This window comes from Microcebus murinus, chromosome 10, assembly GCF_040939455.1.
Source record: "Microcebus murinus isolate Inina chromosome 10, M.murinus_Inina_mat1.0, whole genome shotgun sequence".
NCBI classification, from domain to species: Eukaryota; Metazoa; Chordata; class Mammalia; order Primates; family Cheirogaleidae; genus Microcebus; species Microcebus murinus.
Genome location: NC_134113.1, coordinates 82,066,025 through 82,081,272, shown reverse-complemented (window position 1 = coordinate 82,081,272; position 15,248 = coordinate 82,066,025). Strand labels below are relative to the sequence as shown.

The 15,248-nt window shown below is 38.4% G+C and overlaps 1 protein-coding gene across 1 annotated transcript in view; it reads right to left on the bottom strand.

Annotated features, from left to right (window-relative positions):
- The window catches only part of GYS2 (glycogen synthase 2), a 74,822-nt gene extending 61,281 nt beyond the window's left edge, over positions 1–13,541 (bottom strand). The window contains exon 1 of the mRNA XM_076007610.1: positions 13,129–13,541. Coding sequence (XP_075863725.1) covers positions 13,129–13,249 — 121 coding nt within the window. The 5' untranslated portion in view covers positions 13,250–13,541. The remainder of the gene's footprint in view (positions 1–13,128) is intronic.
- Positions 13,542–15,248: the final 1,707 nt, after the last annotated feature.

The following is a 15,248-nucleotide window of genomic DNA, read 5'->3' as shown; positions in this document are numbered from 1 at the left end:
AAGCAAGCTGCCTGGAGACCCAAGAATTAGCCCCCCTGGACCAAGTGAAACCAGTACCACTGTATACCTCCCTGGGATCCATGCTCAGTCAGCTGCTGCCACCTCTGAGGACAAAGGACTAGCCCACCTGACATCTCTATGTGAAGCAAAACTTTACCACAACCTCCACTAGCAACCACATCCTAAGTCACTGAGGAAATCACAGACACTACTGACACTATTTACAGCTGAAGAAATCATACAGAGACTACGCTATTGCATGCACCTAGAATCAAAGCCAAAGTGTCCTATCCAACCAACAGGAAAAATCCTCCTCTGTGAAAACAAATACAAAAAATTAGAAGAGAATGTTACACCAGATATGCAGATATCAATGTGAGGACAAAAGAAAGATGAAAAAGCAAAGAAATATGACACTTCCAAAGGATCACAATAATTCTCTAGCAATAGACTCCAATGAAAAAGAAATTTATAAAGTTCCCCCCAAAAGAATTCGAAATAATCATATTAAAGAAGCCCATGAAATACAAAAGAACTCAGGTAAGCAATAAAAAGAAATCAGAGAAAACAATTCAGGATAGAAATGAGAAATTTAGGCCGGGTGCGGTGGCTCACGCCTGTAATCCTAGCACTCTGGGAGGCCGAGGCGGGTGGATTGCACAAGGTTAGGAGTTCAAAACCAGCCTGACCAAGAGCGAGACCCCATCTCTACTATAAAAATAGAAAGAAATTAATTGGCCAACTAATATATATAGAAAAAATTAGCCGGGCATGGTGGCACATGCCTGTAGTCCCAGCTACTTAGGAGGCTGAGGCAGGAGGATTGTTTGAGCCCAGGAGTTTGAGGTTGCTGTGAGCTAGGCTGACGCCACGGCACTCACTCTAGCCTGGGCAACAAAGTGAGACTCTGTCTCACAAAAAAGAAAAAAGAAATGAGAAATTTATTAAAGACATAGATAACATAAAAAAATAAACAAAAATTCTAGAACTAAAGAATTCATGGAATTAAATACAAAATTCATTTGAAATATTCAATAATAGAATAGATCGAGCAGAAGAGAGAATCTCAGAAGTTGTAGACAGGTGTTTTAAAATAACCCAGTCAGACAAAAATAAAGAAAAAAGAATAAAAAAGAATGAAATGCTTAAGCTGGAAACAAAAGGATATATCTACAATCATGAAAACACATAAAAGTGTAAAACCCATTGGCAAAGCAAACACACAAATAAGGAAGAGAAAGAATTCAAATGTTACCAGTAAAAATCAACCAATCAATCAACCAACCAACAAACAAAAACCCACCAAACCAAATCAGAAACAAAAAAAGAAAACATTTCAACTGACATGACATAAATATTTTTTAAAAAACATAAACTATTATGAACAACTATACACTAAAAAGCTGGAAAAACAAGAACAAATGGATAAACTTCTGGACAAATACAACCTACCAAGATTGAATCTGGAAGAAATAGAAAACCCCAAAGATCAATTATAAGTAGCAAAAATGAATCAGTAGTAAAAAGTCTCCTAGCAAAGAAAAGTCCAAGACCAGATGGCTTCACTGCCAAATTCTACCAAACTTTGAGAGAAGAGCTAACATTATTTCCTCCCAAACTATTTCAAAAAATTTGAAGAGAAGGAAATTCTCTCTAACTCATTCTATGAGGCCAACATTATCTTGATAACAAAATCAGGCAAGGGTGCAACAACAACAACAACAACAACAAAATACAGGCTAATATCCTTGGTGAACATAGACACAAAACTCAACAAAATATTAGCAAACCAAATCTAACAGCACATCAAAAAGATAATACATCAGAACCAAGTAGGATTTACCCCAAAGATACAGGGATGATTCAATATATGCAAATCAATAAACATGATACATCATATTAACAGAATGAAGAAAAAACACCATATGATCATCTCAATAGGTGCAAAAAAAATAGCATTTAATAAAATTCAACATCCCTTCATGAAAATTCTCAATATAGGCATAGAAAGAACATATGTCTAAATAATAAAGGCCACATATAACAAACCTATAGCTAGCATCATATTGAATGGCTAAAAGCCTTTCCTCTAAGAACTGGAACAAGACAAGGATGCCCACTTATACCACTCCCATTCAACATGGTACTGGAAGTCCTAGCCAGAACATTTAGGCAAAAGAAAGAAATAAGAGGCTTCTAAATTGGAAAATTGAAAGTCAAATTGTCCATCTTTGCAGATGACATGATCTCATATCTAGAAAAACCTAAAGACTCCACCAAAAAATTCCTAAATCTAGTAAACAGCAAAGTTGCAGAATGCAAAATCAGCATATAAAAATCTGTAGCATTTCAATACACCATGATGAACTAGTTGAGAAAGAAATTAAGAAGAAAATGTCCTTTAAAATGGCTACAAAAAATAAAATATTTAGAAATAAATTGAAACAAGGAGGTGAAAGACCTCTACAAGGAAAACTACAAAACATTGATGAAAGAAATTGAAGAGGGCACAAACAAATGGAAAAGACATCTCATGCTCATGAATTGGAAGAATTAATATTGTTTAAATGACCATACTATCTAAAGCAATCTACTGACTTAATGCAATCCCTATCAACATACCAATGTCATTTTTCACAGAAATAGGAAAAACAATGCTAAAATTTATATGGAATGAGAAAAGAGCTGGAATAGTCAAAACCATTCTGAGTAAAAAGAACAAAGCTAGAGGCATTACACTACTTGACTTCAAAATATATTATTAATACAAGGCTATAGTAACCAAAATAGTATGGTATTGGTATAAAAACAGATATGTCAACCAATGGAAAAGAATAGAGAATCCAGGAATAAATCTACATATTTATAGCCAACTGATTTTTGACAAAGGTGCCAAGAAAATACAATGGGGAAACAACACTCTCTTCAATAAATGGTGCTGAGGAAACTGTATATCCATATGCAGAAGAATGAAACTGGGTCACTATCTTTCGCCATATACAAAAATAAACTCAAGATGGATTAAAGACTTAAAGACCCAAAAGTACAAAACTACTAGATAGAAACATAGGAGAAACACTTCAAGCCATTGGTCAAGGCATAGATTTTTATGGCTAAGACCTCAAAAGCACAGGCAATAAAAACAGAAATAGACAAATGGGACTCTATCAAACTAAAGCGCTTTTATACAGCAAATAAAACAATCAACAGAGTGAAGAGACAACCTGTAGAATGGGAGAAAATATTTGCACACTATTCATCTGACAAGGGAATAATATACAGAATATACAAGAGACTCAAACAACCCAACAGCAAAAAAACCAAATAAACTCATTAAAAAGTGGGCAAAGGACATGAATAGACAATTCTCAAAAGAAGACATACACCTGGGCAACAGGTGTATGAAGAAATGTTCAACATGATTAATCACCAGAGAAATGCAAATAAAAGTTAGAATGGTCATTATTTAAAAAAAAATAACAGATGCTAGCTAGGATGCAGAGAAGATAGAACTCCTATACACTGTTGAGGGAAATGTAAATTAGTACAGCCATTATGAAAAACAGTATGGAGATTCCCCAAATAACCAAAAATACAACTACCATATGATCCAGCAATCCCACTACTGAGTATTTATCTGTATTTATCTGAAGAAAAAGAAATCAGCATATCAAGGAATATCTGCATCTCCCTATTTATTTATTTATTTATTTATTATTTTTATTTTTATTTTTTTTTTTGAGACAGAGTCTCACTTTGTTGCCCAGGCTACAGTGAGTGCCGTGGCATCAGCCTAGCTCACAGCAACCTCAAACTCCTGGGCTCAAGTGATCCTCCTGCCTCAGCCTCCCGAGTAGCTGGGACTACAGGCATGCGCCACCATGCCCGGCTAATATTTTTTTGTATATATATTTTTAGTTGGTCAATTAATTTCTTTCTATTTTTTAGTAGAGATGGGGTCTCCCTCAGGGTGGTTTCGAACTCCTGACCTCGAGCAATCCACCCACCTCAGCCTCCCAGAGTGCTAGGATTACAGGCGTGAGCCACCACGCCCAGCTTGCATCTCCCTATTTAATGCAGTATTATTCATAATAGTCAAGATACGGAATCAACGTGTCTATCAACAGACAAACGGATAAAAAAAATGTTGTATATGTACATGATTGAATATTACTTGGCCATTATAAAGAATGAAATCATGGCTGGCCACGGTGGCTCACGCCTGTAATACTAGCACTCTGGGAGGCCAAGGCGGGAGGATCACTTGAGCTCAGGAGTTCGAGACCAGCCTGAACAAGAGCAAGACCCCGTCTCTACTAAAAATAGAAAAAATTAGCTGGTCAACTAAAAGTAGAAAAAGTTAGCTGGGTGTGGTGACACATGCCTGTAGTCCCAGCTACTCCGGAGGCTGAGGCAGGAGGATCACTTGAGCCCAGGAGTTTGAGGTTACTGTGAACTACACTGATGCCACAGCACTCTAGCCCAGGCAATGGAGTGAGACTCTGTCTCAAAAGAATAAATAAAATAAAATAAAAAAAAGGAATGAAATCATGTCATTTGCAGTAACGCGGATGGAACTGGAGGTTATTATGTTAAGTGAAATAAGCCAGGCAATGAAACGCACACATCACATGTTTTCACTCCTGTGGAGGTAAAAAGTAGAACGGTAGATACTGAGAAGAGTGCGTGGATTGTGCGGAGGCCGATGAAGAGAAGTTGGTAATGGTCCAGACAGACAGATAGAAGGAATAAGTTCTAATGTTCCACAGCAAAGTAGGTGACTAGAATTAATAACAACGTATTATGTACTTCAAAATAGTGAGAAGAGAGGACTTGAAATGTTCCCAACACATAGAAATGATAAATACTCAAGGTGATGAATCCCCTCCATACCCTGACTCGATCATTACACGTTCTATGCGTGTGTAACAAAAAAATCACATGTAGCGCATAAATAGGACCAAATATTATGTGTCAATAAAAAATCCATTTCATATTGGTTGAGAGGTGATTGTGTGCATGCCACTCCCAGACCTCTCCCTGTAGTTTTGTTTTGGGGAGGGCCTCCTGCTGCTATTTCATATACTCAAACACTATTTTAGCCTTTCTTTGTCCTTTTCATATTTTTATGCCAACTAGTTTATCTCAATTTTTACTGTTTATTTACCGCATGTGCCCCACAGTTATCTCTTAGCATGCTGGAGTATGAGTGAGTGCGATGGCATAGAGACAGGGTCATTCCTATTTTCAGATTTGGATCATAAACCAAAAAGCTCTACCAACATACGTAGTTTTTTAAAATCTGCAAATACGGTTTTATTCTTACATTAAAAGTGCACATTCAATATCATTAATGAATTATTGTTTTGCCACATTGTAGGTTGTTGAATTTGAACTTAACCTTCACTTTCAAACAAGTACTTTGTAATTTATTGATCTATATTTTCCTGGAACAACCTGGGAGCTATCTTTAGTGTGAGGACAAAGTATCAGGCCTTTCATATGAAAGAAAAGATGAGCTACTGTGGTATATAGCAATGAGGTAGTTAAAACCCTAAGTTCTCATCTGGAAACACTGCCAATTTTACCAAAATCACTGTTTCAAAGAAGCCTAGAATGGACATCGGCCAAAATAAGGTTTTTTTTTTCTCCTTCTCTCTCTTTTTCTTTCTGTCTCTGTCGCTCTCTTTTGTACGTATATATGTACAAAAAATTAGGGGGATCTTCACTATTTTTTAAATGTTTAAAAGTTACAGAATTTGGAAGCCATCTGACTGTTTCAGTGTGCAAGGCTTCAAGTCTGATCTTCCTGCCCCAAGACACCATTGCATAAACAGGGGTTGTCTTTATACAGTGAGAACATCATTCTATGAGCAGCCAGTCTGGTAGCAAAGAGTTTAAGTGCTACTTGTGACAATTGTCAGCAAATATTTGTGTTCTCAGCACTCTGTTGGGTCAGTGGTTCAAAATCAAAGCAGCTGCAGTCTCAGCAGCGGGAGGTGGTACACTTTGAGTGAGGCCACGTGCACACATGCACCCTGATTAGACCTGTGACGGCAGCTCCAAATATTTTATAGAAAAGGGGCTTAGACATGGCAACCTGGATGAAAAGGAAGTGAGGAGACTAGTGCTTGCCTTGAAGCTTACACAGCTTCATGCTTTTTACACAGATTGTGTGTTTCATGTGGAATGGCTGGGGGTGCTATCAAAACGGCTGCTGCATATCCACAACATGCCAAGAAAGCTGAACCCTAATTACTGTGTCTCCTATGATGGAAGGAACACTGATCTATACCCTTTTCCCCCCAATTCTTTCTGCTTTTGTGTTTACAAATAAAATCATGGAATCACTCAGAGTGAAAGCTGGTATGACAATGGATGATCCAACGCCCTCATTTATGAATGGATTTTATAAAGAATAAAAGCTAACACCTGCAGAGAGTTTATTAAAACCTGGACAATGTTCTAAGTGATTTACTATTACTATTTCTTTCTTTGGGGGGGGGTCAGAGTCTCGCTTTGTTGCCCAGGCTAGAGTGAGTGCCGCGGCATCAGCCTAGCTCACAGCAACCTCAAACTCCTGGGCTCAAGCAATCCTGCTGCCTCAGCCTCCCGAGTAGCTGGGACTACAGGCATGCGCCACCATGCCTGGCTAATTTTTTCTATATATATTAGTTGGGCAATTAATTTCTTTCTATTTATAGTAGAGTGGGGTCTCGCTCTTGCTCAGGCTGGTTTCAAACTCCTGACCTGGAGCAATCCGCCCACCTCGGCCTCCCAGAGTGCTAGGATGACAGGCGTGAGCCACCGCGCCCAGCCTACTATTACTATTTCTTTTAATTTTCATGCAACACCATTTCAGGTAGATGCTATTATTATCTTTATTTTATAGATTGGGAAACTGAGGCACAGAGAGGCTATGTGATGGATCCACAATCACCCAGGTGATGGTGGAGTTGGGATTCCAACTTGGGCAGTCTGATTCTAGAGCCCACAGGCTGCAGACAGCAAGATAGTAAGTAAATGTATACAGCCACAAATTGATGGATCTTTAAAAGTTGTGGGTGAGAAGGAAGGAGGAAGAAAAGGAGCAGTATCACAAAAAGATAAACATCATTATGTCTTGGGAAGGGTGGAATCCTTTCTGTTCTACTCTAGAGAAAAGCCATTTGGAAAACAGTAGCTAGAGGAAACAGCTTTTTTATTTTAATTTTTGTATTTTCTAGATAACAAAAAAGAACTCAGTGGCTTGGTCAACTTCAGAGCAGTAGTTCTTCCATCAATCATAGGAGCCTTTGGAAAGCTGATTAAAGCAGCCAACTTAAAAAACACACTTGCATGCCTGTGCACAAAATTTTCAAATACAATTTCTGAAAGTTTATAAACATCTTGAAGTTCACTTATACCAAAGTCCTCACCTTTAGAACAACTGCCTTATAAAAGTGGACTTGTGATTTTAATCAGTCTCTTCCATAAGAAGATTTTAATCAGTCTCTTCCATATGAAGAGACTCCATAACCCTTTGGAGTGTGGTTTTCTAAGTTATTCCCTGTGTCCCTTGTACCATATGACCCAGCAGGTAAAATACTATGTCCAATAATATGCTGGCTTAGGCTGAAACAAATTCTTTCTAGTCCGTTTTAAGAGGGAAGCATTCACTTAGGGACTAAATTTCAGAAGTCTTTACATCTCATCAGTCAACATTCATTATTTGAGACAATATTTATTAAACCTTTTTTAATGATCCTAAATATCCCCAACATGATCATGTCTCTATCGTCTACAACGTTTTGGGCAAGTCTGTGTTGGAAGAAAGGATTGCGGCAAGACCTGAGCAAAGGAGAAAGCAAACATTCTGTTTCTGACATTTGGCCAAAACTTTCCCTCTTAGGCCATGCCACAGTCTCACTTCCCTGCTGTCCTGTCCCCCAACTGGTCACAGTGCTTTTTTAACATATTAACTGCCATGTGAGTTGTATTTAACTCACGCTAGTTTTGAGCCCCAGGCCTCATGAGGTGTATGTAACTCACATGTCTCTTTATCTTGGGAGTGGCGTGAACTATTTTTCAAGTTGCATGTAAGCCACACAGAGAAAATAAAAAAGAACACATTTTTCATTAAATTAGAAAGGATCGTTCTGTTTTTGAAGTTTTTATTCTATTTTCATAATAAAACACTGTGGCTCCAAGGGAAAAAAAAATTTCTGGCCTGGCAGTCAATGTGTTAAAAACACGTCTGAGGTGGACTGGGCACGGTGGCTCACGCCTGTAATCCTAGCACTCTGGGAGGCCGAGGCGGGCGGATTGCTCAAGGTCAGGAGTTCGAAACCAACTTGAGCAAGAGCGAGACCCTGTCTCTACTAAAAATGGAAAGAAATTAATTGGCCAACTAAAGATATATAGAGGAAAAAATTAGCCGGGCACAGTGGTGCATGCCTGTAGTCCCAGCTACTCGGGAGGCTGAGGCAGGAGGATTGCTTGAGCCCAGGAGTGTGAGGTTGCTGTGAGCTAGGCTGACACCATGGCACTTTAGCCTGGGCAACAGAGTGAGACTCTGTCTCAAAAAAAAAAAAAAAAAAAGGCCGGGCATGGTGGCTCACGCCTGTAATCCTAGCATTCTGGGAGGCTGAGGTGGGCGGATTGCTCAAGGTCAGGAGTTCGAAACCAGCCTGAGCAAGAGCGAGACCTCGTCTCTACTATAAATAAAAAAGAAATTAATTGGCCAACTAATATACATAGAAAAAATTAGCCGGGCATGGTGGCGCATGCCCGTAGTCCCAGCTACTTGGGAGGCTGAGGCAGGAGGATCACTTGAGCCCAAGAGTTTGAGGTTGCTGTGAGCTAGGCTGACGTCATGGCACTCACTCTAGCCTGGACAACAAAGTGAGACTCTGTCTCAAAAAAAAAAAAAAAAAAAAAGCCACGTCTGAGTACTTAGTGCTTCCCACTACTGTACAGTGTATACTGCATAGCCACAATGAGTGGCTTTCCACTCATTGTGCACAGATAGAAGATAAAACTCCCTTAAAGCTCCCTCAGGCTTAGTAACTCCAGTAAGCTTCCCAATCTATCTCCTATAGAATTGGCCCGTCTTCTCTCATACTCCTCTCCCTTTCTATCTCTGAGCTTCCCTCAGGTCTCTGAACAGACCACGTTTCTGCAACTTGGCATATAGAGTTCCCTCACACGGAGCAATCTCCTGTATTGCGTCCTTCTCACCTTTACCCAACAGTTATCCATCCTCCAGGTGTCAGCTCAAATGTCTCTTCATTAGAGAGGTTTTTCCCAAACCTCTAATGAGGTTAGAAACCACTCCTCTACCCATCCTCTATACACTGTTTAGTCTTAGAGCATCTTGTTCTCTTAGTCTTGCACTCACCACATGTGACTATATTGCTTGTTCAATGTCTATCTTCCTGCAAGATTCTAAATTCTGGAAAATTGGAAATCTGTATTCTTTTTTTTTTTTTTTTTTTTGAGACAGAGTCTCACTTTGTTGCCCAGGCTAGAGTGAGTGCCGTGGCATCAGCCTAGCTCACAGCAACCTCAATCTCCTGGACTCAAGCGATCCTACTGCCTCAGCCTCCTGAGTAGCTGGGATTATAGGCATGCGCCACCATGCCCGGCTAATTTTTTGCATATATATATTTAGTTGGTCAATTAATTTCTTTCTATTTTTAGTAGAGACAGGGTCTCATTCTGGCTGGTTTCGAACTCCTGACCTGGAGCAATCCACCCACCTCGGCCTCCCAGAGCACTAAGATTACAGGTGTGAGCCACCAAGTCCGGCCGGAATCTGTATTATGGAACTCTATCTCCCTAGTCTCTTGGGTCCTGACACCTAATAGACACTTGATGGATCATTACTGAATAATAAAATGGGTGAATGAATAAAAGCACTAAGTTTCTTAATATTAAGAACTGGAAAATGTTATTTTAAGGTCTGAGAAATAACATCCAAAAATTTAACTGTGACTTCCTTATTTGTTATATTTTTCACATTTCCATTGTTCATGGGCAAAATTCTGGCAGTGAGGGATTTTTACTTTTTAAAACATTGTTTTCTTGGATATGATTACATTTTCTTGTTTGCCACAAAACATTGTAAGATGGCTGGAGAGTATGATATTGATTTTATTCATGAAGAAACTGATATTCCAGTAGTTTAAGGGATTTTTTTCTCCAAGTTTCAGAAATCCATGACCTTTGACTGCAAGGTCTGTATTTTTTCATCTCCAGGACATTTCCTTAGACAATGGAGGTTTTAATATTTAATTCGGGCTAGGCAGTGGCTCACGCCTGTAATACCAGCACTCTGGGAGACCCAGGCAAGAAGATCACTCAAGGTCAGGAGTTCAAAACCAGCCTGAGCAAGAGCAAGACCCCGTCTCTACTAAAAATAGAAAGAAATCTATGGGCCAACTAATATATATAGAAAAAATTAGCCGAGCATGGTGGCACATGCCTGTAGTAGTCCCAGCTACTCGGGAGGCTGAGGCAGCAGGATTGCTTGAGCCCAGGAGTTTGAGGTTGCTGTGAGCTAGGCTGATGCCATGGCACTCACTCTAGCCTGGGCAACAAAGTGAGACTCTGTCTCAAAATAATAATAATAATAATAATAATTCGTATGTAGTAAAAAAGAGAATTGGCCTTGGGGGCCTAAATTCGGGTCCTAACTACTATTTGCTTGATCAGGTGATGCCCCTATGTATGTATTTCCTCTATGAAACAGAGTGATTGATTCCAAGATGCCTGATATCATTGCTATGAACTGCAGGGAAGTAAAAGGTCAAGGTAATTAAATTTGAAGAAACTATAATGGCAATGAACCGTCGGGGGTAAGCACAATAATTTTTCACCTATATAAATATCTCTCACAAAATCAGACTGTAATAAAATTAAAACAAAGATATGTTGAAGATGATGTCAACTTTGGTAAATCACATTGTGGGTCCCTCTCCACCAAAAAAAAAAAAAAAAAAAAAAAAAAAAAAAAACCCTTCCCCTTGAAAGGGAAATGATAGAAAATAAGTACCAAAGACAGCTAAGGGGTTTGAAAACCAAATGTATTCATCCTTCATTTTTAAAAAATCCATTAAGCATTTTCTATATGCCAGGCACTGTTCTAGACCCTGAGATCAGCACATATGTCTCTGGAATATAAGATCCATGGGATAACTTAGTTTCATGAGCACGTTCCCAGCACCCAGGAGAAAATGCTCCGTTAGTGTTTGTTAAATGGAGAGAAAAGAAGGAAAAAGGGGCTCTGCTCAGGCGCGGCAACTTGTGCACAGGCCTTCTGGACAGATTCCTGGGGCTAACGAGTTCCCTCCAATTTTCTCCACTAACAAGCTATGTCCTTGAGTTCCTTCCTACTCTGCACAGAAAGACACACTCCGGGATTCACGTGTAGTAGACGTGGCTCTGTTCCCAGGAACTTTGACCATATTTAAAAAAACTGTACTGGAAAAATCTGTGACTACATGAAGGACATTAGAAACAGGTGCTTATAAAACATTTCACTATGAGGCAGTTTCTGTCCTCTGAGTCTCCTCCTCTGTGTCAGCCTTCGAAACCATTACTAAACTACAGAAAGGAAGACTATGCTTTGTTCTCTTATGTGTGTTCTGTCCACTTCTACATAAGCAGGATTGATTTTTTTTTGTTTTCTTGAGACAGAATCTCACTCTGTTGCCTAGGGTAGAGTGCCGTGGCGTCAGCCTAGCTCACAGCAACCTCAAACTCCTGGGCTCAAGCGATCCTTCTGCCTCAGTCTCCCGAGTAGCTGGCACTACAGGCGTGCGCCACCATGCTTGGCTAATTTTTTTTTCTATTTTTAGCTGTATAAATAATTTTTTTCTATTTTTAGTAGAGACAGGGGTCTCACTCTTGCTCAGGCTGGTCTCGAACTTCTGAGCTCAAATGATCTACCTGCCTTGGCCTTCCAGAATGCTAGGATTACAGGTGTAAGTCATCGCGCCCGGCCCAGGATTGATTTTTAATTTTGATTTTTTAAATTTTATGAATGCATACCCATGAGAGCTTTGAACAATTAGAATATGGTGAAAACTAGAACAGATGCTACATGTAATCCTTTAATTTTGAGATTATGCTGGCCCTTATTAGCCGAAAGTAATCTATCACATTTATGTTATTAATATCATTTCAAAGCCTTTAAATTACTATACTACGCATGTAATAATAAACATAAAATTAAAAATAAACATGCAATATATCACATCACACATTGTAAGTTCATATCCTTTAAATTACACAGGTTATCACTGCCATTTACCTACCATAATATGGTCTGATCCTTCATGATCTTGACAGACTCAGCCTTTGAAACCATTACTTTTCTTTGCTAATGTTCCCTTAATAGTTTCAACATTTTTAAACAAGAGAATATCAATCCACAAAGGATTGCTTCTATAATTTTACAGATGCCTTTATTATTAAAGTAATTAGATTACAATTCTCCACCTTGCATTCTCCTACCTACCACAAATGAGGTTATACCTAATTAGGAAATTGGTTTAATTTTATCAATTTGATTTCTTTTCTTATTTTATAATTTCTACATATGCATAGCATCGAAGAAAAAATTACTTTCATTCTTCTGAATAGGAGTGCCATATTGAGCCTTCTGAGTAGCTTCTAAATTAAAACTTTAACTCCAACCTAATCTTGAATTAACTAGAAACATTATTAAGTGGTTTATATAATCACTAACAGTATATAGAGTTAATGTTCCTGATCACAGACAGTTCTTCCTAAATTAAAGCACTTGATTATGCTTTTATTGCTGAGAAAAATCATAAAATACAAAACATAGATGTTAACTTTTTATTTCTATTTGTTATAACATGGATTTGAAAATCATAATTTAATTGCACGTTTCCTGGCAATGACTAGTATTTGCAACTTTCTCCCTCTTTAACACATACGCAATTCTGCTTTTGCTGCCTGTTGAAATTGACAAGGTTGAATGCAGCCTGAATTTATATTTTATTTAGATGCTTTCCTCACTGACTGGTAATTTCATTATCACTAGAAAGTCATCTGTGAAATCTTAACCTATATTCTTCAGTAACCTGGCAAATATCTACCTTCAGGAGCAGTACAAACCTTTATTGGTCACTTCCCAAGCAACTTCAAAGAGCAGTAAATTCTCCACGGGAAGTTCTTCCACTTCCCACTGGGGAAGCCCACTCAGGGATGTCACAGACAGAGATCGGCCACGGAGCATTCTTTTTCCTGTCCTCTGAGACTTCTTTGAATCCCTGTTTTAATTAGTTGTAATCCCAGGAGAGGTACACTTGGAGTTGCAGAATTTATCAGGCTTTGGTAACTTCTCGTAGGAGTAAACAAGCAGAGTGAAATCTTACGTGCTTCCCAGAGAATTCCTGGTTGAAGGAGGAATTCTCAGATCCTCTTTCCAGTCTTTCTGGGCAAGTATGGTGAGGACAATATCTATCCAATCAATATCTACCCAAACAACCAGAGCAGTCAGCAGTGAAATCTGTGGCTCAGGGAGTCGGCAGGCACCTTCTGAAATAAGCTGAGCATGACACAAGTTCAGCCTTTTAGCCCTTGTCCTTTTGACCAAACTCCCAGACTCATAATCACCAAAGCTTATTTCATCATTTCCAAAGTAATCCAATATTAGTAATTCCCCTCATAAAGTTTGCAGACCTCTTTAGATTATACATGGAATTGATTTGGACACATTTGTATGCTTTCAATCTATTTCAATTTCCTAAGTATCTTTTTTTTCCTTTTCGTTCTTATTTCTAGAGCTTTTTAAAAAAAGTTTCTAGTTAGTTTACCTACAAATTGAATTGTGATGATAGGCATAGATCTTGATCCCCCTTTTCTTAAATACTTTTATTAAAATTTTCCCTGTGAAAAAGCATAACTCTCAGTATGTCTTTGGGTATAGCATATAAGGAATGTGATTTCAATTGATCAATGATAATCAGTCCATAATTTTAAAGGGGTAGTAGGAATTAATTGCAGTCATGTTTGTACATTTCCCTCAAATATTATCAAATTGATAAAGAATAATACAGTGGATGTAAAAATGTTCAAATATGGGAAGAAAATTACAAAAGAAATTGGGTTCTATTGATTAAATATCATCAGGATCCCATTGCAGATAAATGCCATATATTTGCTTTTCCATGTGTTTCTATGCATGTATGCATGTGCCACACATATACTCTATTTTGTTCCTAAAAGGCATGAGACATTCACAAGCATACTTAATTTGGGACCATCTTACTTTACAGATTTAGCTGAAGCTAAACACAAAATATCCTTCACGTTAGAATTAAAGTCAGAATTGCCATAAAGAAATCCTATTTTAAAAACATTTATTAGGTCTTTAGCCATTTTCTATACAGTTGGTCTTACTGACTTAAGCCTATTTTAATGACTCAAGATAGGCAAAAAAGCATATTTCATTATGTGATATTAATAAATCTATGTGGATCAAGTAGATTGAATATATAAGCCAAGCATGGTGGCTGAAGCCTGTAGTCCTGGCTACTCCGGAGGCTGAGGCAGGAGGATTACTCGAGCCCAGAAGTTTGAGGCCAGCTTGGGTAACATAGCAAAGATCTTATCTCTAAAAATAAATAAATAAATAAATATGTCTTCCATGATATTGTGACATATCCAATTCTTATCTTTGTATATAAAAGTAAATTTAAATAATTAGTTCATCATCCATTTGTCTGAGTTGTGAGAAAAAGACTATATGGCTAATCAAAGAAAATCAAGTACTAACATAGTGAGGATATGAGCCAAATTTTCAAAGAGACAATCTCCTTTATAAAATAATCTGCTTGTGTTGATATAACCTTTGAGAGTCCTGCAAAAACAAATCCCAATAAAACCAAACAGAAGGACACGTTGACTGGCATGAGAGCGGGATGACAGGGTGATGACAGAGTTTCCAGTTTGCAGTGTTCAGTCTCAGCAGCCTTGAAATGGGTTTACCCAGCATTGCACAGCCCATCTCAGAGCTGACTCACACCAGATTACACCAGGAGACTGATTTATTTATTTACAGTATGGGCCAGGCATCAAGTGCTTGCTTGTGAATTAGGCACCCACGAGGTCAAGTCCAGTTGGCCACTTCTCAGCTATGTAACCTTGAGCTAATTTCTAATGAAGTTTTGGTTTTCTTATTAAAATGGGATGAGATAATCTATACAAAGGATTTAATGTAGGGCTGGCTGAGA